The 22572-nt window shown below is 43.6% G+C and overlaps 1 protein-coding gene and 1 pseudogene across 2 annotated transcripts; both read left to right on the top strand.

Annotated features, from left to right (window-relative positions):
• Positions 1-1519: 1519 nt before the first annotated feature.
• Mup4-ps5 (major urinary protein 4, pseudogene 5) lies at positions 1520-3648 on the top strand (annotated as a pseudogene).
• LOC120102889 (major urinary protein-like) lies at positions 3122-21792 on the top strand. Of its 2 annotated transcripts, XM_063261293.1 has the most exons (7): positions 3122-3148; positions 3512-3613; positions 13298-18488; positions 18797-18930; positions 19161-19234; positions 19925-20035; positions 20653-21792. In XM_063261293.1, the coding sequence occupies exons 3-7, from the start codon at positions 18306-18308 to the stop codon at positions 20670-20672; spliced, it is 522 nt and encodes a 173-aa protein (XP_063117363.1). In that variant the 5' UTR covers positions 3122-3148; positions 3512-3613; positions 13298-18305; the 3' UTR covers positions 20673-21792. The 2 variants fall into 2 exon arrangements, with proteins under 2 accessions (XP_063117363.1, XP_063117364.1); XM_063261294.1 differs by lacking the exon at positions 3122-3148 and having other exon boundaries at positions 3477-3613; positions 13298-13408.
• Positions 21793-22572: the final 780 nt, after the last annotated feature.

Raw genomic sequence — 22572 nt, 5'->3', positions numbered from 1 at the left:
CAAATACTTGTAGACCAAGAGGGGCCAGTAGTCATGTCTCATTCAATCTCAAGCTACATCCACTCCTCCATATTTTAAAGAAACCCACATGCAGTTTCAGTCTGATGTGTCTGGAGCTCTACAGTGCTGTTTATTCCTCTTTCTCCTATTTAACCATCCTCCCTTCCAGTAAAAACATCTCGACCTGTGTAGTGGAGTTAATAAGAACAAAGGCTCCTGAGTCAGATGGACAGGCTTGGGTTTCAATCTAAGTTCTCTCGATGACTGGCTGTATGTCCTTGTATAGTTACTTGATCTTTCTGAGTCTTAGCTAACACTATGGAAAGATGAAAATAAATAGTACATACTATAGAGAGTTGATGCAAAGTGGAAATAAAACCTAATGAGGACTTGCCTCCTTCTTGAATTCTTTATTTCCCCACATCAAACACTATTTTATGTTTCTAGTTCCAGGGTAAATACAATTTATACGGATACAAAATATGTTCCCATTTATAACTGTGTTTCTTTGTAAGCAGACTCTTGACATCATTTCTACTTGGACCTCCATCAGCAAATATGACTTAGAACAATACCTTTGTTTTTCTTTAATGATGAGATTATGTCCAGTCAGTTAAAGTCCAACATTCTCTGAGGTAAACAGCTGAAGCAGTTTACCTTGTTAAGTTAGCAGTTTGCATTCTGAGGTCAAGCTTTGGGGTGGGGGTGGGGTTGGAGGTGGGGGCTGTCAGCTTAGCTTTGGAAGACCCTTCCTGATAATCTTTTTAAGTTAAGATTTATTATTTTTATGCATATGTGCCTGAATGAGTGAGTTCATATGTACCTCATGTGTACAGGAGATCACAGGGGCCAAAAGAGGGTCATTTCCTGTGACTGGAGTTAGAGTCAGTTGTGAGATGCCATGTGAGTGCTGGGAAGTGAATCTGGGTCCTCAGCAAGAACAGGTTTCAAAGAATCTGACTCCTTCTTTTGACCTCCTTCTGACTTCCTTGGCCCCAGGTGTGTGCATGGTACACATGGAAAACCAGTGCTCATATGCATGAAATGTGAATGAATCTTTTCAAAGAAAACCCAAGTAATTCAGCTTCTTCCACACTCCACTCAAGTCTTGAAGCAAAGATTCTCTCCATGCTTGACCTTCCAGTTCAGTACCCGCCCACTCCATTACTGGCTTTCTGATTCCAAGTCAGATCCAAAGTTGCATCTGGTTCCGGATGGCAGCCCTCTAGAACACCCACTGTTTTTCTTGGGAATATGTTTTGCGAAATGTTTGAGTGATAGAATCAATCCATAGGAGATGACATTGCCAAGTTTGAAAAGGGCAGGAACAATCCTTGGCTTCACATCAGTACATGAGAAAACATTCCACAAAGCCTGAGGGAAGGAGGCCCATTTGAGAAGAAAAAAAAAACTTGAACCCAGAGAGAGTATAAAGATAAGCAAAGTGCTGGAGGTGGAGTGTGGACACCATCAGCAGAGACATTGTCCCGACAGAGAGGCAATTCTATTCCCTACCAACATGAAGCTGTTGCTGCTGCTGCTGTGTCTGGGCCTGACCCTGGTCTGTGGCCATGCAGAAGAAGCTAGTTCCACAACAGGGAACCGTGATGTGGACAAGGTATGCTCAGCGAATAGTAACTTCTGACTCAGAGAGTGCTTTGGAGAACTCTTGAAGCCAAGCGGGTCCTCTGAGGGGATGGGTACAGTGGCTTGTTCTATTAGACAAAGGAATGGCTTCAGACCTTGAAGTAAGACCAGTTGTATGCTATTCAGATCTAACAAGGTTTGGGGACCTCTGCTCTCACTGAGAGGCAGGGGCAGAATGTTAGGTATTGTGACAACTCTATCAAGCCAAATTCAAGAAGAAACACGTCCATGTGGTGTCCCTGCCCCCTTCTCCCTTAAGCATTTTCTTATCCACTACAGCTCAATGGGGATTAGTTTTCTATTGTCGTGGCCTCTGACAAAAGAGAAAAGATAGAAGAGAACGGCAGCATGAGAGTTTTTGTGGAGCACATCGATGTCTTGGAGAATTCCTTAGGTTTCAAGTTCCGTATTAAGTAAGTGAACTGTCTCCTCTTAGCTGAGGAAGAAGAAATAAGAGCAAATTCGTGATTAGTAAAGTATCAGACAGAAACGAAATAACATTAAAAAAAAGCCATTTTGCTAATTTTGCAAAAATATTCAAAAGGTAAACGGAATCAGAAACTGGAGATACCTATAGAGTAGAGGGTGAAGAAGCCAGCCAGATCAAAAATCCCCTAAGCATCAGCTTGCTCTGTTTTACAGGGTAAATGGAGAGTGCAGGGAACTGTATTTGGTTGCCTACAAAATGCCAAAGGATGGCGAATATTTTGTTGAGTGTAAGTATATAGAATGTGTATATATCTATCCACAAGGAATTTAGTAAACCCTACTACCTTTATCGTGTGTATGTGTGTGTGTGTGTGAGTGTGTGTGTGTGTGTGTGTGTGTGTGTGTGTGTGTGTGTGTTGCTGGGAATTGAACTCAGGAACTTGCACCTCCCAGTCAAACTTTCTACTAGGGAACTCACCACAACCCCTTCTAGAATCTCAAGCACTTCCTGACATGGTTGATTTAGCCAGGGACATGGGGGCCATTTAGTAGCTAGCACCCTGTGGCAGGCAAGGGGGATAAGTATGGTGAGGTGGAATCTGATACTGCCCAGTAGCTTGCACTGGTGTACATTGCTCAGGATGTAGCCATGTGAGACGGCAGACTTATGAAAGACAGACATGTCGCTTGAAGGTGCTGAGGGAGGTAGGTGAGCCTCAGAGAGGATGAGAGAGAGAGAGTGAGTCGCTGCTGTGCCTAAGTGTTCTCTAGTGGGGGTTGTCCCAGGGCCCCTTCCTTAGAAGTTACTTCACCACGTCCAGAAAGCTACAGATGGGAAGCAGCAGACATCCCCGGCCCCCATCTTTTCCAGGATATGTATTTTAATGATTTTTATGTTTGGCGTAGAACAAGTAAAGGGTTTACATAATTACTTGCAGACCAGAGAATTTCTGAGCTGTGTCCCATTTCCTCCACAGATGACGGAGCGAATACATTTTATATACTTAAGACAGATTATGACAGATATGTCATGTTTCATCTCGTTAATTTCAAGAATGGGGAAACCTTCCAGGTGATGGTGCTCTACAGTAAAGTATTTCCACACGGACACTGATCTCGGGGTGGGAAAACAGGAAGGAAACTCTAGCTTTAGTATGGTTTTCCCAGCTTGGTCCTGCCTCTTTCTCACTTCCTGAAGGTCGACGATGTTCACCTGCACCCTGCCTCGAGCACTTTGATGGGCTCACTGTGAAATCTCTCCGTGTGCCAGAAGGCCATTCTGTGGGTGCCACATTCAGGATAGTTTGGACCCACACATGTCAACCATGTCACCAGCCATTTTCTCACCCTTATGGGGGAGCCCCTGTCCCCTCACTTAGTTCTGTGGTCAATGCCTAGGACACAGCTGCTACACTCATTGCTGCTCTTTTCACAGGTAGAACAAAGGATCTGAGTTCAGACGTCAAGGAAAAGTTTGCAAAACTATGTGAGGCGCATGGAATCACTAGGGACAATATCATTGACCTAACCAAGACTGGTAAGTCAGGACTCACTTATTTTTCTCATCCTGAATATTATATCATAGAAGAAATAAACCTGGGGGATTGGCTATCAGCCAGTTGTTGAAAGCTGGAGAGGCACCTCATTTCCTCTTTGGGGAATAACGTGGACCTGGTACCTGAACACGTTCTTGTTCTCATCCTGCAGATTGCTGTCTCCAGGCCTGAGGTTGAAAAAGGCCTGAGCCTCCAGGTGGGCAATCTCCAGTGAGAGCAAGGAGGGGGAGGGCATGGACCAGGCCTTCCAAAAGCGTTAGTATTGTGCCCCCAAATTATTATAAGAATAATTTGATAAGGAGTCTTTGAGGAGAGCTTGAAAAATGGCTTTGAATTCTGTGGATTTGTGATCATCTGCTCCTGTTTTGAGCTCTAAAGTAAAGTGACCCAAGCACTTAGGCAAGAAAACAAGGGAGTGAATTTTCCATAGTTGCTGCACGGTTGTGTAAAAAGGGCTCAGCGATGTGTTAAGTGTCATTAAGAGTTAGACCCCAAAAGTACAACAATGCCAAGCAACCAGAGCTTCCAGGGACTAAGCCACTACCTAAAGACTATACATGGACTGACCCTGGACTCTGACCCCATAGGTAGCAATGAATATCCTAGTAAGAGCACCAGTGGAAGGGGAAGCCCTGGGTCCTGCTAAGACTGAACCCCCAGTGAACTAGTCTATGGGGGGAGGGCAGCAATGGGGGGAGGGTTGGGAGGGGAACACCCATAAGGAAGGGGAGGGGGGAGGGGGATGTTTGCCCGGAAACCGGGAAAGGGAATAACACTCGAAATGTATATAAGAAATACTCAAGTTAATAAAAAAAAAAGAGTTAAAGTTTGAAACAGAGAGTAGCAGGATGTGAGTATGACTGCTCTTCAGAGACTGCGGTCCTACTCCATCCCACTCTGGACAATAAGATCTTCATCTGAACTCCGTACAACCTTGGCTTCTTACCTGGAAGTGGAGTTGCATGATCTCCACTTCTCCTCCAGTCTGGAGAGCAGACTCCTTTGACCCCTCTTTCCCATTTCCCAAGACTTCACTCAGATAATGTAGGAAAGTCTTTAAAAGTGACCAAGGTTTTCACCATTATTCCTCAAGGCAATGACCATTCTTCGGAGCTTCTTATGCCAAAGGTTGTGGAAATAAGCCTCAGACCTTTCGTTACTTCATTTTTCATAGGCCATCCATAAGGAAAGAGTCATTTATTCTATGCCTTTAATCCCTGTTTTCTGGCAAATAATGTTGATTAGATTGTAGGGCAAGATCTATTCCATTTCTATGCAGAGAGCTGGTAAGGGAGTAGGCTGAGAGAAGACGAGCATTTCTAAATGTACATTTTTGATTTGGGCAATGTGTAGGAAAAAGAACATGAGCAAGTGTTCGGGGCATGAATCAACTTGAAAATGGCTATCACCTGTTGGAATGGTGACAGGATCAAAGGCATGCAATCCACGTTTACCCACTGTAAACCCAGATGGTAAAGCATCTCCCAAGTGAGTTGCTAGGAATTTCATGACTTTGCAAAAGCATTAGGGAACTTAGAGGAACAATGTAGTTGTTGGTTTTTAGTAAGAATGTCCTTGGTACGTTGCTCATGGAAGAGAAGGGAGGAGCAGCTGCCCTTCGTAGTGCCCCAGTCATCTGCTGGCTCCTCAGTTCTCCTTGGTGGATGTGATCTACTATGACCTAGTGGAGACAGCCAGGCTTCAGCCTAGGATCCAGTCAGCAGGGGCCAACAGGAACACCAGAAGTTCTTGGCTGTGTCTGTCTCAGCGATGTGAAGATCGATAAAGCCTCGAGACCCACAAGCTTTGTACAGCCAGCTGTACCAATAAGCTAGGCCCTGTCTGTCACTCTGTGGAGTCCTATTTACACCCTCCAAGCATCATGTGTCCACCATGTGTCGTGCCTCAGCGTGTGCATCCAATCAGCCCGAGTCTGCCAAGAAACTGCAGCACACCACTATACTACCAGAAGGTTTCTGGTGCATTTCTCTCTATGGAGTCCTGACAACTGCACCTCAACTATGCCATGTAAGGTGGACCAACACATGCATGTTGTTAGAAAAGAATCCTTCATCGTGTGTCCTTTCCTGTGCTTGCTTTAGCAGAATATCATCTCTCTTGTGTCTGCTTCAGCCAAACATTCCTTCACATTTTGCCTTAGCAAAACACCATCCAACTGTGTTGCTGTAAAATTATAAAAAAAAGCTTTCTTTTACCCCGTACTAGATTCTGCACCATAGTGCCCCAAGACATCTGGTAGATATCTTCATCTCAGTCAGCAAAGCTTCTCACCTGCTCTGCTCCATCCCATACCACACTGCCTATGACTACTCTCTGAGCCTGGCAACAATCTCTCTTCCCATCCAGTTCCCAAGGCAGGTTGAACCAGGCCAGAAATATACATCCCAAGTCCGTGGCAGCTTAGGGTCTCTGGCTGCCACATAACTCTCTTTGATTTCAATCTCCACATGAAAGAACACACAACACAATAACCTCTGACCCAACTGATAAGATATAAATGCTCACCTATACATACAAAGCCCTGTCCACATCTATCCCTTATGAATAATCATAACCTGTAAATGTGCAGAGAGGAATCTTCACAACAGCATCCATATTCTCTCCGCTGCTTCCTCTGCCTCACTCCAGTCTCCTCATCTCTCTAAAACTTTTCTCCGCTCATCCCTCCTTCTCATCCAATGGCAGGCCTCATTCTATCTTGTACCTGCCTTCACCTGTGTGACATCCTACACAACAGACTTTCCAAACAACCTTTAAGTTTCCACTTCAACCCACAACCTACCATTCTCTGAAAAAGAGTTTAAAACACAAAACCAAAAATCACCCCTGGACTAGATATGGGGAACGACACCAGACAGTACAGCCTGTAAAAACCAGATTCTCCCTCTATCCAACACGGACCGAGCAAACTTTAAGCAATTTTCACTAAGTTCAGATGCTAAAAAGATTCCCTTTGTTACCGACTCATATTTAACCAGAATCTCAGCACACCTTGGTGGCCACCGTGTCTTTATTGATACTCATAAGATCAACGCAGATAGTGTTTGTCTTCTGAGCATCCGTGGATGGTTTAGGACTCATAAGGGTGTCTGTGTGACAGAGTCTGGCCCTCAGGGTCATGGATTAATATTGCTTAAAAACCAACAGTAGAGGCTTTGAAGAAGTCATGCAGGGTTAAGAACTTGGGGTAGTGGGCAGAGTTTATTTGAGCAATTCGTGGAAATTAAATAAAGCAATAGATAACTATCGGTTCAAAGGATAAATTCAAAAGTAAGTTAGAAAATGTTGCAAGACAATGGGACGAGAACAGGACGTTACAGTTCACTGGGTGAAAAAGCAATGTCAAAGGTTATAACAGTAGATTCCCGCTGTATAACTACCTCAAGTGGCAACACATTCTACACCTCCAGAAACTACCAAAAAAGGACAAACTCAACTGAAAATGATGTACTATAATTTACATTACAGAATGGAGGAAGTAAAGATTAGAGCCCCTCTCTTTCATTCTACAAGTTCTGTCCCTTTGGAGAACCCTGACTAATACAGATTTTAGTACCAGAAGAGGTTCTAGCACAACAGTAGGTCTGCAAGTGGTGTCCTTGCCCTGTCCAGCTCAGCGCTCAGTCCTATCCCCAGCTCTTCTACAAGAGTCCCCGAGCTCAGCCTGATGTTTCACTGTGGGTGTCTGCATCTGTTTCCATTCAGTGCTGGATGAAGCCTCTCAGGGGACAGCTATGCCAGGCTGCTGTCTCCAGGCATAGCAGAGTATCACTAAGACTGTCAGGGTTGACTCTCCAATGGAATGGATCTCAAGGTGGGCAGTCATTGGTCGGCCATTCCCTCAAACTCTGCTCCATCTTTGTCCCTGAACATCATGGAGGCAGGACAGATTTTGGGTTGAAGGTTTAGTAGCTGGATTAATGTCTCCCTCCCTCCACTGGAAGTCCTGCCTGGCTGTAGGAGATGGCCACTTCAATCTCCATGTTACCTGCTACTAGGAGTCTAAGGTAGGTCATCCCTATAGACTCCCCAGAGCCTCCCTTATCCTAGATCTCCAGCTAGTTCCAGAATTGCCCCCCACCAGTTTCTGTTCTCACACCCAGACCTCCCCAGCACCCTCTCCCCACACCTGATCACAGTCCCCTCCTCACCCCCTCTCCCACCTATCTCCCTTTGATGACTATTTTGTTTGCTTCTGAGTGAGATTCATGAAACCTCCCCTGGGCCCTCCTAATTACCTTTGAGTCTGTGGATTGTAGTATGGTTATCCTGCACTTTATGGCTAATGTCTACTTATAAGTGACTGGATACCATGCGTATCTTTCTGGATCTGAATCACCTCACTCAGGACGATATTTTCTAGTTCCATACATTTGTCCGCAAATTTCACAATGTCTTTGTTTTTAATAGCTGAATAGTATTTCACTGTGTAGATGTACCACATTTTCTTTTTTCCATTCAGCAGTTGAGGAACATCTGGGCAATTCCCAATTCCTGGCTACTACAAATAAAGCTGCTATGATCACAGCTGAGCGAGTGTCTTTGTGGTAGAGCAGGGTTAGTTTGGGGCATATAGCTGAGACTTCAGTTTCATTTCCAATTTTCTGAGAAACTGCCAAATTGATTTCCAAAGTGGTTGTCCAATTTTGCACTCCCACCAGCAATGGGTGAATAATCCCTTTCCCCACTTCATCACCAGCATGTGCTGTCACTTCAGTTTTTTATTATAGCCATTCTGATTGGCTTATGATGGAATGTCGGAGCCATTTTGATTTGCATTTCCTGACGACTGAGGACACTGAAAACTCCTTTAAGTGCTTCTCAGCTATTCTCTGTTGAGAATTCTCTGTTTAGCTCTGTAGCCCAGAGTTATTGGTGTTCTTTGGGAATTCGTCTCCTGTGCCAATGTGTTCAAGGAAGTTCCCCCGCTTTCTCTTCTATTAGGTTCAGTACGTCCGGTTTTATGTTGAGGTCATTGATCCACGTGGACTTGGTTTTGTGCAGGGTGATAGATATGGCTCTATTTGCAGTCTTCTCCATGCAGACATGCATTCAGTTAAGCCAGCACCATTTGACTGAAGATGCTTCTTTTTTCCTACGTATGATTTAGGCTTCTTTATCAAAAATCAGGTGTCCATAGGTGTGTGTGTGTGTGTGTGTGTGTGTGTGTGTGTGTGTGCGCGCGCGCGCGTGGGTGTGTATGATTTCCAGACCTTTGATTTTATTCCATTCATCAACCTGTCTGTCTCTGTAACAACACGGTGTAGTTTTTATTACTATTGGCTCTCTAGTGCAGCTTGAAATCAGGATGGTGATTCCTCCAGAGGTTCTTTTATTGTTCAGGATTGTTTTGGTTATCCTGGGTTTTTGGTTTTCTATTTGAGGTTGAGAACTGCTCTTTAAAGGTCTGTAATGAATCGCGTTGGAATTATGTTGGCAGTTGCCCTGAACTCATAGATTGCTTTGGGCTATGACCATTTTCGCTGTGTCAATCCTACTGACCCATGAGCATGGGAGTTATTTCGATCTTCTGATAACTCCCTTGATTTCTTTATTCAGGGACTTGAAGTTCTTGTCATACAGGCCTTTCACTTGCTTGGTTAGAGTTATACCACCATAGTTTGCATTATTCATGGCTATTGTAAAGATTGCTGCTTCCCTAATTACTTTCTCCGCCTGTTTATTGTTTTATAAAGGAGGGCTACTGATTTATTCTGAGTTAATTTTGTATCCAGCCACTTTGCTGAAGGTGTTTATCAGCTGGTAGAATTTTGGGAGTCACATACGTGTACTATCACATCATCTGTGAATAGTGATACCTTGACTTCTTCCTTTCCAATTTGTTCCCCTTTGATCTCCTTTAGTTGTCTTAGTGCTGTAGCTAGAACTTCCTCCAAGCACTATGTTAAATTGATAGAGAGAAAATGGGCAGACTGGTCTTATCTCTGATTTTAATGGAACTGCTTTATGTTTTTCTTTATTTTTTCTATGTGCTTTTGGCTTGCTGTATATTGTTTTCATTGTGTTTAGAAATGCACCTTATATCTCAGATCTCTCCAAGACATTTAATATGAAGGAGTGTTGGATTATGTCAAAGACTTTTTCTGCATCTAGTGAAATGATCATGTGATATTTTTCTTTTAGTTTGTATGTACAGTGGATTGCATTGATAGATTTCTGTACATTGAACCATCCCTGTATCCCTGGGATGAAGCCTACATGATCATGGTGAATAATGTTTTTGATGTGTTCCTGTATTCAGTTTGCAAGCATTTTATCGAGAATATTTGTATCAATGTTCATAGTGGAAATTGGTCTGAAGTTCTCTTTATTTATTGAGTCTTTGTGTGGTTTAGGTATCATGGAATTCTATAAAGTGCTTAATTCATTTCTTTATTTCCAGTGGCTGGACAATGGAGCTGGGGGTCCGGGGGAGGGCATCACGCAGCTCAGGGCAGTATGTTGTTAAGAATGTGTTTGTACAGATTTTCATGTTTTATTTCTTTGTCATGGAGTATCAGAATGATTAAGAGAATATCAGTGGTTGTCATATTTAAATTTTGAGATATCAAAAGAATGTCCCTTGAAGGAACATCATAAAATTTATAATGCATTTATGGTTGTACGAGGGATTCTTACATCACGCTGTGTAAAATTATGACTCTGTTAAATACATAATGCCTTTGAGGCTGTACATGGGGTAGGTACACAGGCATAGTTATGATGTGGCTGTAACTTCCACCTCAGAATTAAGCTTGACAAAGAGAGATGTGATTGTGTGTCACATTGACCAGGGGTGGGCTTGTAATGGCTGTTCTTTGTTGTCAACGACATCTGGAATTAACTAAACCTTAACAGCCAAAGCACGAGTGAGAGAGTGGCTAAGTCAATTGAAGATGGAAAGACCCACTTTTCATCCGAATGTTTTTGAGGAGGGAAGGTCCACCTTGAAACTGGGTCAACCCCTCTGCTGACAGCTTATATAGAAGATGTGGAAGAAGGAAGATCCCTCTCTAGAGCCTCTGATTACTCTGGCTAGCAGGTCCATTCCTTCATGAGTGTTAGGGCCTACTTTGGAATTCTGACATACACTGAAAAACAGCTACGACATCCAACCTTGTGGACTAAAAAACTCCTAAATTCTTGGACTTTATGGTAACAGATTACCTGAACTACAGTCTGTAGACCATTCTAATAAACTAATCACACACACACACACACACACACACACACACACACACACACACTGTAAGTTTTATTCCTCTAGGGAACCCCACTTAATAGAATACCACAAAGACACTTACATTTGATTTGTATTGGGTAAGAAGTAATGAAAGCATTCGCAAAAGGATGGGAACAGAAAAAAGTGCTAAGACAAACTCACAAAAAAGGATCAAGAACAGTTTCCTATGGAGAAAGACCTCAGACTATCTAAAGTAACTCCAGTAAAAGAATCGAACTTCAGAAATAGGGGTATAGGCCGCTGGTGGTGAGTGGTGACTTTGTAACCATGACACCCTAATTCAATCCTCAGCACCCAAAAAACAAAAGAACAGAATGTAACTCCGAGGTTAGAAGACCAGTAACCAAGGCTTTTAGTTGAAACATTAGCCTGAAACATTTGTAATGAAAGATGAGATTAATATTTTAATGTAGATTAAATGGATCCTTTGGAGCTGGAGTTACAGACGGTTGTGAACCACCATGTGGGTGCCATGAACCAAACCTAAGTCCTCTGAAAGAACAGCCCTATGCCTTTAACCAGTGACAAAGTCCTGACTTGTCTAGTTAGACGTTTTTTAGTTTTATTTTATGTGTATAAGTGTTTTGGCTGCATGTATGTCTGTTCACATATACAACTCGTGCCTGAAGAGGTCAGAATAAAGTGTCATATCTTCTGAAACTGGAGGTTGCGTGCTATCCTGTGTATGCCGGAAACTCAGGTCCTCTGTGAGGGCATCGAGTGCTCTTACCCACTGAGCTATCTCTCCAGCCTCGACTTTTCTATTTTTAAAAAGGACGATAGTGAGTACAAGTTTTGTGCTCCAACTCTCCAGCTACTGGCTGCAAATTATAAGCAGAAACTTAACAGAGACCTAACAGGCACAAAGGAAGCCCCAGCAATGCGGCTGTAGGTACAGCGCAACACTGAGGTTGGCCAGTAGGGGGCAACCCTACACCTTCCTGAACTGGCTCTGGGAACCCCTAGCATAGATTTCTTGGTGTGGTTAAGGTTCTAACTCTTTCGTCTGTAGATGAGCTTAAAGAACTACGCATGCGTAATTACAAAGGCCGTGGTGTGGTTATCGGGTCTGTCCTATTATCTCCAGAGTTTCAGTCCTTATTTTGTTTGTTAGTAGTATTTGACTTGCTCCTCTATATTTTTATATATCTAATTAAAACTGTATTGCATAGTGGATGGATGAAATTGTATGCGACTAAACTGAGCGCCACAACCAATTAACACGGAATGTCACACAGATTGGTGCTTCTCTGCACTCTAACACTTATAGTTATTTTATTATTTATAAACAAATTTCTGACACTAGATTTATACTGTATTTAAGACTGGACTTTCTTTTTTTTTTAATTTCCATCTCAAGTAGGTCCATTCTTTGTAGTCATTTGAAAACTATTTAAAGTTCCTTTGCATCTAACTAAAACCAAACAATCATCTCCTCAGAAAACCAGTTCTCAAGCTCACAATGAAATTACTTCTGAATTGCTGTTTATAAGATAAATTATGAGGGATAAACAAATCATTGCCATATCATCTTCATAGACACATATAATAAGCCCATATTTAGCATTTGTTGTTATGTTTGATCATTTAAGATTAATTTTAGTGTGTGTGTGTGTGTGTGTGTGTGTGTGTGTGTGTGTGTGTGTATGTGTGTGTGTGCGTGCGTGCGCGCGTGCAGGTGTACGCCGAGGCCTGACAAGGGCACTTGGGCTGCAGGTGGTTGTGAGTTGCTCGATGGGGCTGCTGGGAACTTCTGTCCATCCTGCCCTCTGGAAGCATGTCTCCAGACAGTATCAACGACCTAGGCGCCTCCCAGCCCTAAGCACTTCTTCAGGTATCCCGTCTTAAGTTTTTCACATCCGTGGCCAAAATATTTTTACATTCTGAAGTTTAAAACCACTAATCATGCTTCAGTTTAAAAAGAATTAATGTCCACGGAAGCATCCACCGTGAACTGTATGAACCGCCAGCACAATTCAGTTTCTGACCTGTAAATGGCAGTTATATAGGTTCAGTTAATGTCAGGGGGAGAAGTCCTGAGATAACTTATAAAACTATTTGCAACATAAAACACAGAAAATTATGAGTAATGAAGAAAGAAGAAGAAAAGGAAGACAGAAGCAAGAGGTGCCTACATCACGAAGGTTGAAATCAGCATCTCATCGACTCTCATGCATCCAGCATCTGTGTGGATCAGTCAACAGCACATAGATGCCTTCACGTCCACCTGTACACAGGGATACGGACGTCAGGTTTCAAAACACTAGGCAGAGGCGTTATCTTTATTGTTTCTCATATACAGTTGTTTTTTGTTTGTTTTGATGTTTTGTTTTTTCCTTCCTTCATTACTACCTTTCTTGGGTCATTTCTTTATTTTTGTTTTTGTTTCAATTCCACACAGGCTAGAGTGTTTTGGAAGGAGGCACCCTCAAGTGAGAAAATGCCTCTAGGAAACTGATTCGGGAGGACCCACCTCACTATGGATGTACCACCCTGGGCAGGGTGTTCTGAGGTATATAAGAAGGCAGGCTCACAATGCACAGGGAACGAGCCAGGAAGCCATGTTCTCCTAAGGCCTCTGCTTTAGTCCCTGCCTCCAAGTTCTCTCATAGAGTCCCCCCACCACACACACACACACACACACACACACACACACACACACACACACACACACACAAAACACACACACACACAACTTCCCTTCATGATAGACTGTAAGCTAAAATAAACCCTTTCCTCCTCAAGTTGCTTTTGGTCATGATATTAATCGCAATAACTCTAAATTGTATCTATATAAGGATACAGAATACCAATGTGTTCTTAACACCTCACATTCTCTGAACACCATGTACTTTCTCTATAGACATCCCTCTAATTCCAGCTATCGAGAGTAAGCTTACATGATCTCTTGCCAACATTTTCCAGTAACTTCCTTCATGATCTCCTGCCTAAAGGTTCTCAACCTTCCTGATGCTATGACCCTTTAATACAGTTCCTCATGATATGGTGGCCTCCAACCATAAACTTATTTCCTTGCTGCTTCATAAATGTCATTTTGCTGCTTTTATTAATTGAAATGTAAATATCTGATATGCAGGATATAGGACATGTGACCCAGGTGGGGGTCACAACCCAAACATTGAGAACCCATGTAGGGTCTCGATCCACACGTTTGAGAACCACTGATAGCAACTTTTTTCTCTCTTCTCCTGCCTTCCTGTTGGTCTTTGTTATCCAAATGCAGCCAGATGAACTTTGAAAGCACACCTCTGACCATGTTCCGACTGTAATTCTAAAATGCTTCAGGTCCTTCCCAGATACATGAAAACCAACCCCTATCAAGCTCCTCACGGGCCCACATAAGCTGATCCGGGATAAGAGTGCCCACAAAAAATACATACATTGGAAGCTTTACCCATAGTGCCTGAGGGTGTGATTTGGTGTAATTATGGTAAGATGAGGTCTTCAGGGTGAACCTAAGTCAAGATGACTGACAAGTGTCCTCAAAAGAAAAGACTAGGATACAAGATGGGTCAGAGAAGAGACTTCCTGAAGACCCGGGAACACGATTCCACCAATGAGGAAGAGCTCACAAGAAGCAAGCCCCATCGAACACCTTGCTCCCAGAGTTCTAGCTGCCAGAAAGGAGAAAGTATAATTTTTTTATGTTTTTCTTTATTCATTTTATGTACATGAGTACACTGTACGTATGAGACACACCAGAAGAGGGCATCGGATCCCACTACAGATGGTTGTGAGCCACCATATGGTTGCTGGGAATTGAACTCATGACCTCTGGAAGAGTAGTCAGTGCTCTTAACCGCTGAGCCATCTCTCCAGCCCCGAAAGTCTAATTTTTGACTATGCTGATTTCAACCTTCGTGATGTAGGCACCTCTTGCTTCTGTCTTCCTTTTATTCTTCTTTCTTCATTACTCATACTGCATGAGTTCGAGAGGGCAGCCCATGCAAACTGACACAACTCCCTTTCTAGCCTTGACTCATTTCGTAATTCCTGTGTTCACTGTGTTCTAGCAAGGTTTCCTTTGGCTCTCTGAACTATTTGTACTCTTGTTTGCCATGGCCTTCACGTATGTATCCATTCTCCCCACACTCTAGAAGGCCCTCTGCCTAGTTCCTGTTAGTCTGGTGAATTCTCTTGTGCTTAAAACAATAGATTATTTTATGTGTATGAATGTTTTGCTTGCATGTATGTCTGTGCAGTACATGCATGCAGTGCCCACATAGGGTGTCGGATCCCTGGAACTAGACTTATGGATTCCTGTGGGTGCTGGGAATTTAACCGGGAGTCATCTCTCCAGTCTCTCCCTCTTCTGGTATCATCCTGCTTTCCCTCCATCAGCCATTGGTGACTGAAGGCTAACACTGCCAAGGCGCTGACCGGTCTGAGCATGCAGTAGTGTGGACGCATGGTTCCTGGCCTCAGTTCCCCTGAGTTAAATATCTTTGTATTGCAATGTTCCTGTGACAGATACCTAATTGGGCAGAGGACTCGAGACCTGTGAGGAAAGACTACTCATGGATAGAAGAATGAAATCCCAGACATCATGATGCAGTATAGCTTAGAGTCCACCCCCAACCTTGAAGAAAAGACTGCTTGTTTGTGAGGAGTGTGAATAGCTAGCCGTCCCAACTGTTAACTGCTTCAGACTCCCTTGTCTTCGAGCTGATATGGTGGTCTCTTTGAGGTGCACATCCCCCCACCCCCCATGATCGAGAAAAACTGTGGCATAGCATTTCTGCCTAACACAGGATAACTTCCCTTCCTTGATTCTGCTGTCTCCTAGCTCCCTTCGTCCTTCACGAGTTCCTGGCCAGTAATTTCTTTGTCCCAAAAGTTTGTTTCTGCCTGTTTTCTGGGGACCGCTCTAGGTTTTGGGAGTTAAGCAGGTGGATTCCAGTGACTCCAAGCATCCTCTGACACTGACAGAAGCAGGTGCTTTAGAACTGATGTTGAGCTGGGGTCAGCAGTCCTATCTGTCACTCTGCTGGAGGGACTACAGAATATTTCCTCTCTGGGACATGAATCAAATAAGCCCGAGTTCATTGATGTTCTTTTTGGCCCCAAACACCCTGGCACCATGTAAGTGACTCGAATGTTTCCGCAGGCTTTCTGAATGGTTTATTTATTCAATTAGTTGAGGGTAAGACTCAGGTAAAGGTCATTAAATCATTTTCCTATTAGTCAGTTTCAGAAATGCTAGCTAGTTACAAATGAGCCATTAGCTGTTACACGTACACACCTTAAACCTCTTATACACATACTTTGTCTAGCCATTTCTTAACAGCCTCAGTGCTTCAGTCACATGAACAGCCCACATGTACTGAGGAGTGTTAAGTGGAAGGGACTGGCTCTTGCCTTCTGCTGGGGAAGCATCTTCTCGTTCATTACTAGAAAAGCAGTAATCTATAGCCAGACATGGTGCTACAACCTGTAATCTTAGCATTCAGGAAGCTGGAGCTGGGGGAGTGCCACAGATTCAAGACCATTCAGAAACTCAGGAAGCTCAAGGCAAGCCTCTATGTGAGTTGCTGGGAAGACAGATCAGTGGAGAAGTACTGGCTGTGAGGGCTGTGCAGGCTCCCAGCAAGGTCAGAGCTGATGCTCAGAACTCACATTAAAAAGCTGGTCATGGCTGCCTTTAACCCCACCACTAGGTAGATGGTGGAGACTGGAGGATTGGTGGGACTTACTGGCCAGCCAGCCTATCTGAAACACACTAAGTCCCAGATTCAGAGGGAGACCCTGTCTGAAGGGGATAAAGTAAAAGGAGACAGAGGGAGACAATTGGCACCCTGTTCTGACTCCTGCGTATCCTAGCAAAGGCACAGGCGTGTGCACATGTGTGCACATGTGTGCACACACACCATAGCATAATCAACCAAAAAAAGAAGAGGAGGGGAGAGGAGCAGGAGAAAGAGGAAGAGGAGAAAAGAAAAATGTTAATCCCCTAGTCAAGCATTTACCAAATACTTGTAGACCAAGAGGGGCCAGTAGTCATGTCTCATTCAATCTCAAGCTACATCCACTCCTCCATATTTTAAAGAAACCCACGTGCAGTTTCAGTCTGATGTGTCTGGAGCTCTGCAGTGCTGTTTATTCCTCTTTCTCCTATTTAACCATCCTCCCTTCAGGTAAAACCATCCCAACCTGTGTAGTGGAGTTAATAAGAACAAAGGCTCCTGAGTCAGATGGACAGGCTTGGGTTTAAATCTAAGTTCTCTTGCTGACTGGCTGTATGGCCTTGTAAGTTACTTGATCTTTCTGAGTCTTAGCTAACACTATGGAAAGATGAAAATAAATAGTACATACTATAGAGAGTTGATGCAAAGTGGAAATAAAACCTAATGAGGACTTGCCTCCTTCTTGAATTCTTTATTTCCCCACATCAAACACTATTTTATGTTTCTAGTTCCAGGGTAAATACAATTTATATGGATACAAAAAATATTTATAGCTGTGTGTCTTTGTAAGCAGACTCGACATCATTTCTACTTGGACCTCCATCAGCAAATTTGACTTTGAACAATACCTTTGTTTTCTTTAATGATGAGATTATTTCCAGTCAGTTAAAGTCCAACGTTCTCTGAGGTAAACAGCTGAAGGTGTTTATCTTACCAAGTTAGCAGTTTGCATTCTGAGGTCAAGCTTTTGGGGTGCGTTGGGATGGGGGGGCTGTCAGCTCAGCTTCAGAAGACCCTTCCTGATAATCTTTTTAAATTATGATTTATTATTTTTATGCATATGTGCCTGAATGAGTGAGTTCATATGTACCACATGTGTACAGGAGATCACAGGGGCCAAAAGAGGGTCATTTCCTGTGACTGGAGCTAGAGTCAGTTGTTAGATGCCATGTGAGTGCTAGGAATTGAACCTGGGTCCTCAGCAAGAAAAGGTTTCAAAGAATCTGTCTCCTTCTTTTGACCTCCTTCTGACTTTCTTGGCCCCAGGTGTGTGCATGGTACACATGCAAAACCAATGCTCATACGCATGAAATTTGAATGAATCTTTTCAAAGAAAACCCAAGTAATTCAGCTTCTTCCACACTCCACTCAAGTCTTGAAGCAAAGATACTCTTCATGCTTGACCTTCCAGTTCAGTACCCGCCCACTCCATTACTGGCTTTCTGATTCCAAGTCAGATCCAAAGGTGCCTCTGGATCTAGATGGCCCTCTAGAACACCCACTGTTTTTCTTGGGAATATGTTTTGTGAAATGTATGAGTGAGAAAATCAATCCCTAGGAGATGAGGTTGCCAAGTTTGAAAAGGGCAGGAACAATCCTTGGCTTCACATCAGTACATGAGAAAACATTCCACAAAGCCTGAGGTAAGGAGGCCCACATGAGAAGGAAAAAAAAACACCACTCGAACCCAGAGAGAGTATAAAGATGAGCAAAGTCCTTGAGGTGGAGTGTGGGCACCATCAGCAGAGGGATTGTCCCGACAGAGAGGCAATTCTATTCCCTACCAACATGAAGCTGTTGCTGCTGCTGCTGCGTCTGGGCCTGAACCTGGTCTGTGGCCATGCAGAAGAAGCTAGTTTCGAGAGAGGGAACCTCGATGTGGACAAGGTAGGCTCAGTGAATAGTAACTTCTGACTCAGAGAGTGCTTTGCAGAACTCTTGAAGCCAAGCGGGTCCTCTGAGGGGATGGGTACAGTGGCTTGTTCTATTAGACAAACGAATGGCTTCAGACCTTGAAGTAAGACCAGTTGTATGCTCTTCAGATCTAACAACGTTTGGGGACCTCTGCTCTCACTGAGAGGCATGGACAGAATGTTAGGTATTGTGAAAACTCTATCAAGCCAAACTCAAGAAGAAACACGTCCATGCGGTATCCCTAACCCCTTCTACCTTAAGCATTTTCTTATCCATTACAGCTCAATGGGGATTGGTTTTCTATTGTCGTGGCCTCTAACAAAAGAGAGAAGATAGAAGAGAATGGCAGCATGAGAGTTTTTATGCAGCACATCGATGTCTTGGAGAATTTCTTAGGCTTCAAGTTCCGTATTAAGTAAGTGAGGTGTCTGCCCTTAGCTGAGGAAGAAGATATAAGAGCAAGTTTGTGATTACTAAAGTACCAGACAGAAACGAAATATCCTTTTAAAAAAAGCCATTTTGCTAATTTTGCAAAAATATTCAAAAGGTCAATGGAATCAGAAACTGGAGATACCTATAGAGTAGAGGGTGATGAAGCCAGCCACATCAAAAATTCCCTAAGCATCAGCTTGCTCTGTTTTACAGGGTAAATGGAGAGTGCAGGGAACTATATATGGTTGCCTACAGAACACCAAAAGATGGCGAATATTTTGTTGAGTGTAAGTATATAGAATGTCTATATATCTATCCTCAAGGAATTTAGTAAACCCTACCACCTTTATCGTGTGTGTGTGTGTGTGTGTGTGTGTTTGTGTGTGTGTGTGTGTGTGTGTGTGTGTGTGTGTGTGTGTATTGCTGGTAATTGAACTCAGGAACTTGCACCTCCCAGTCAAACTTTCTACTAGGGAACTCACCACAACCCCTTGTAGAATCTTAAGCACTTCCTGACATGGTTGATTTAGCCAGGGACACGGGGGCCATCTAATAGCTAGCACCCTGTGGCAGGCAAGGGTGCTAAGTATGGTGAGGTGGAATCTGATACTGCCCAGTAGCTAGCACCGGTGCACATTGCTCAGGATGTAGCCATGTCAGACGGCAGACTTATGAAAGACAGACGTGTCGCTTGAAGGTGCTGAGGGAAGCAGATGAGCCTCAGAGAGGATGAGAGAGTGTGAATCGCTGCTGTGGCTAAGTGTTCTCTAGTGGGGGTTGTCCCAGGGCCCCTTCCTTAGAAGTTACTTCATCAAGTCCAGAAAGCTACAGATGGGAAGCAGCAGACATCCCCGGCCCCCATCTTTTCCAGGATATGTATTTTAATGATTTTTATGTTTGGGGTAGAACAGGTAAAGGGTTTACATAATTTCATGCAGACCAGAGAATTTCTGAGCTGTGTCCCATTTCCTCCACAGTTGACGGAGGGAATACAGTTAATATACTTAAGACAGACTATTACAAATATCTCATCTTACAAATCATTAATTACAAGAACGGGAGAACTTACCTGGTGACGAAGCTCTGGGGTAAAGTATTTCCACAGGGCACTGTTCTTGGGGTGGGAAAAGAGGAAAGAAATTCTAGCTTTAGTATGGTCTTCCCAGCTTGGTCCTGCCTCTTTCTCACTTCCTGAAGGTCGACGATGTTCACCTGCACCCTGCCTCGAGCACAGGGATGGGCACACTCTGAAATCTCTCCATGTGCCAGAAGGCCATTCCGTGGGTGCCACATTCAGGATAGATTGGACCCACACCTGTCAACCATGTCACCAGCCATTTTCTCACCCTTATGGGGGAACCCCTGTCCCCTCACTTAGTCCTGATTCAATGCGTAGGACACAGCTGCTACACTCATTGCTGCTCTTTTCACAGGCAGAACAAAGTATCTGAGTTCAGACATCAAGGAAAAGTTTGAAAAACTATGTGTGGCACATGGAATCACTAGGGACAATATCATTGACCTAACCAAGACTGCTAAGTCAGGACTCACTTATTTTTCTCGTCCTGAATATTATATCATAGAAGAAATGAACCTGAGGGATTGGCTATCAGCCAGTTTTTGAAAGCTGGAGAGGCACCTCATTTCCTCTTTGGGGAATAACGTGGTCCTGGTACCTGAACACGTTTTTGTTCTCACCCTGCAGATCGCTGTCTCCAGGCCTGAGGTTGAAGAAAGGCCTGAGCCTCCAGGTGGGCAATCTCCAGTGAGAGCAAGGAGGGGGTGGGCATGGACCAGGCCTTCCAAAAGCGTTAGTATTGTGCCCCCAAATTATTATAAGAATAATTTGGTAAGGAGTGTTTGAGGAGAGCTTGAAAAATGGCTTTGACTTATGTGGATTTGTGACTATCTGGTCCTATTTTGAGCGCTAAAGTAAAGTGACCTAAGCACTTAGGCAAGAAAACAAGGGAGTGAGTTTTCCATAGTTGCTGCACAGTTGTGTAAAAAGGGCTCAGCGATGTGTTAAGTGTCATTAAGAGTTAAAGTTTGAAACAGAGAGTAGCAGGATGTGAGTATGACTGCTCTTCAGAGACTGCGGTCCCACTCCATTCCACTCTGCACAATACGATCTTCATCTGAACTCCGTACAACCTTGGCTTCTTACCTGGAAGTGGCGTTGCATGATCTCCACTTCTCCTCCATTCTGGAGAGCAGACTCCTTTGACCCCTCTTTCCCATTTCCCAAGACTTCACTCAGATAATGTATGAAAGTCTTTAAAAATGGCCAAGGCTTTCACCATTATTCCTCAAGGCAATGTCCATTCTTCAGAGCTTCTTATGCCAAAGGTTGTGGAAACAAACCTCAGACCTTTTGTTACTTCATTTTTCATATGCCATCCATAAGGAAAGAGTCATTTATTCTATGCCTTTAATCCCTGTTTTCTGGCAAATAATATTGATTAGATTGCAGGGCAAGATCTATTTCTTCATCCTTTGTTCTATACAATAGAGTGCCTCTCTGTCCAGAAGTCAATCCAAGACGTGCGTAATGGGTTCCTGTATTCTTTCTTCCTGGATTACTCAGTGCTGAGTGGAGACTTCTCACCAGGATTCCAGCATCACCATTTCCTGTCCATGGAGCATCCTTAGACAAATTCTGCGATCTGATTTCCATCTTGTGTCACAGAAAAGTGCAATCCCGGTCTCTCCAGTATCTTCCCTAGTTAGCCAGGACAACACATCGAGAATTAAAAGCTTTCTTAAATTTCTCTTTGCCCCACCCATGATCATTCCGCACAAATTTCTTGCTCTTGCAGTTCAATAAATGATTACCCTTGCACTTAAATGTATGTCTATGTGTCCAGAGGGCTAACCCATGAGAGAATGAGGGGACCTCCTTAGTCCTGTACCCAAGATCCTTCCTCATGTCCCAGAATCTAAGCTGAGTCTCAGGATCTCACTACCTCTGGAGCAGTCCCAAGACCTGATGAATGCTCTCTAGGGCTCCTGCCTTAGAGGCTTTATAAGGACCATAGACACATGAGACTTGCTGCACGATTGTTCCATTCATAGACTATCTTTTCCAACAGATCTAGGAGAGACACATCTTTCTAAGGCTATGGCTGCTCAACATGGTTCAGGATAACCAGGGGTCGGGGGAGGTCTGGTCATTAGAGGCCCAATGGATAAAGACAAAAGTTTGCCCAGCACCCCATAGCATCCTCTGGCCCCTAGTTTGAGAGATTTAATTTGGTTCAAGCTCAGGATCCTGAATCAAGTTCTTGCTGTGGTTTGCAACAATATGGCAAAACGCTGTTGAGAGAGCCAACCAATTTTGCTGAAATCTCTCTCTGTCTCTCTGTCCCCCCACCCCTGCCACAGTCCATATCATTCTCTGACCAAAGCCTCCTCAGTGGCTTCAGCCGCATCCATGCACCAATGTGCCTGGCTTTTCACTTTTAGTCTTGGCAAAAAGTTAAGAGACAAAAAAAAAACCAAATTGTTCACAAGCTAAGCTATCCTTGAGAATACTTCCAAAATTAGGTAACAGTTCCAGTCCAGGACTCTGTGGAAGATAGAAAATGGCCTGATAATGGTGCCATAAGCCAAGGGACCGCAACCCAGA

This window comes from Rattus norvegicus, chromosome 5 (genome assembly GCF_036323735.1).
Source record: "Rattus norvegicus strain BN/NHsdMcwi chromosome 5, GRCr8, whole genome shotgun sequence".
In the NCBI taxonomy this organism is placed as follows: domain Eukaryota; kingdom Metazoa; phylum Chordata; class Mammalia; order Rodentia; family Muridae; genus Rattus; species Rattus norvegicus.
Note: the sequence above shows the minus strand (reverse complement) of the source record. Positions and strands in the feature narration are given on the sequence as shown.

Coding starts and splice junctions, on each gene's coding strand:
- LOC120102889 (XM_063261293.1), top strand. CDS start 18,306: ATGAGCAAAGTCCTTGAGGTGGAGTGTGGGCACCATCAGCAGAGGGAT. Junction 18,489..18,796: donor GGAACCTCGATGTGGACAAG/GTAGGCTCAGTG, acceptor TATCCATTACAG/CTCAATGGGGATTGGTTTTC. Junction 20,036..20,652: donor CCTGGTGACGAAGCTCTGGG/GTAAAGTATTTC, acceptor CTCACCCTGCAG/ATCGCTGTCTCCAGGCCTGA.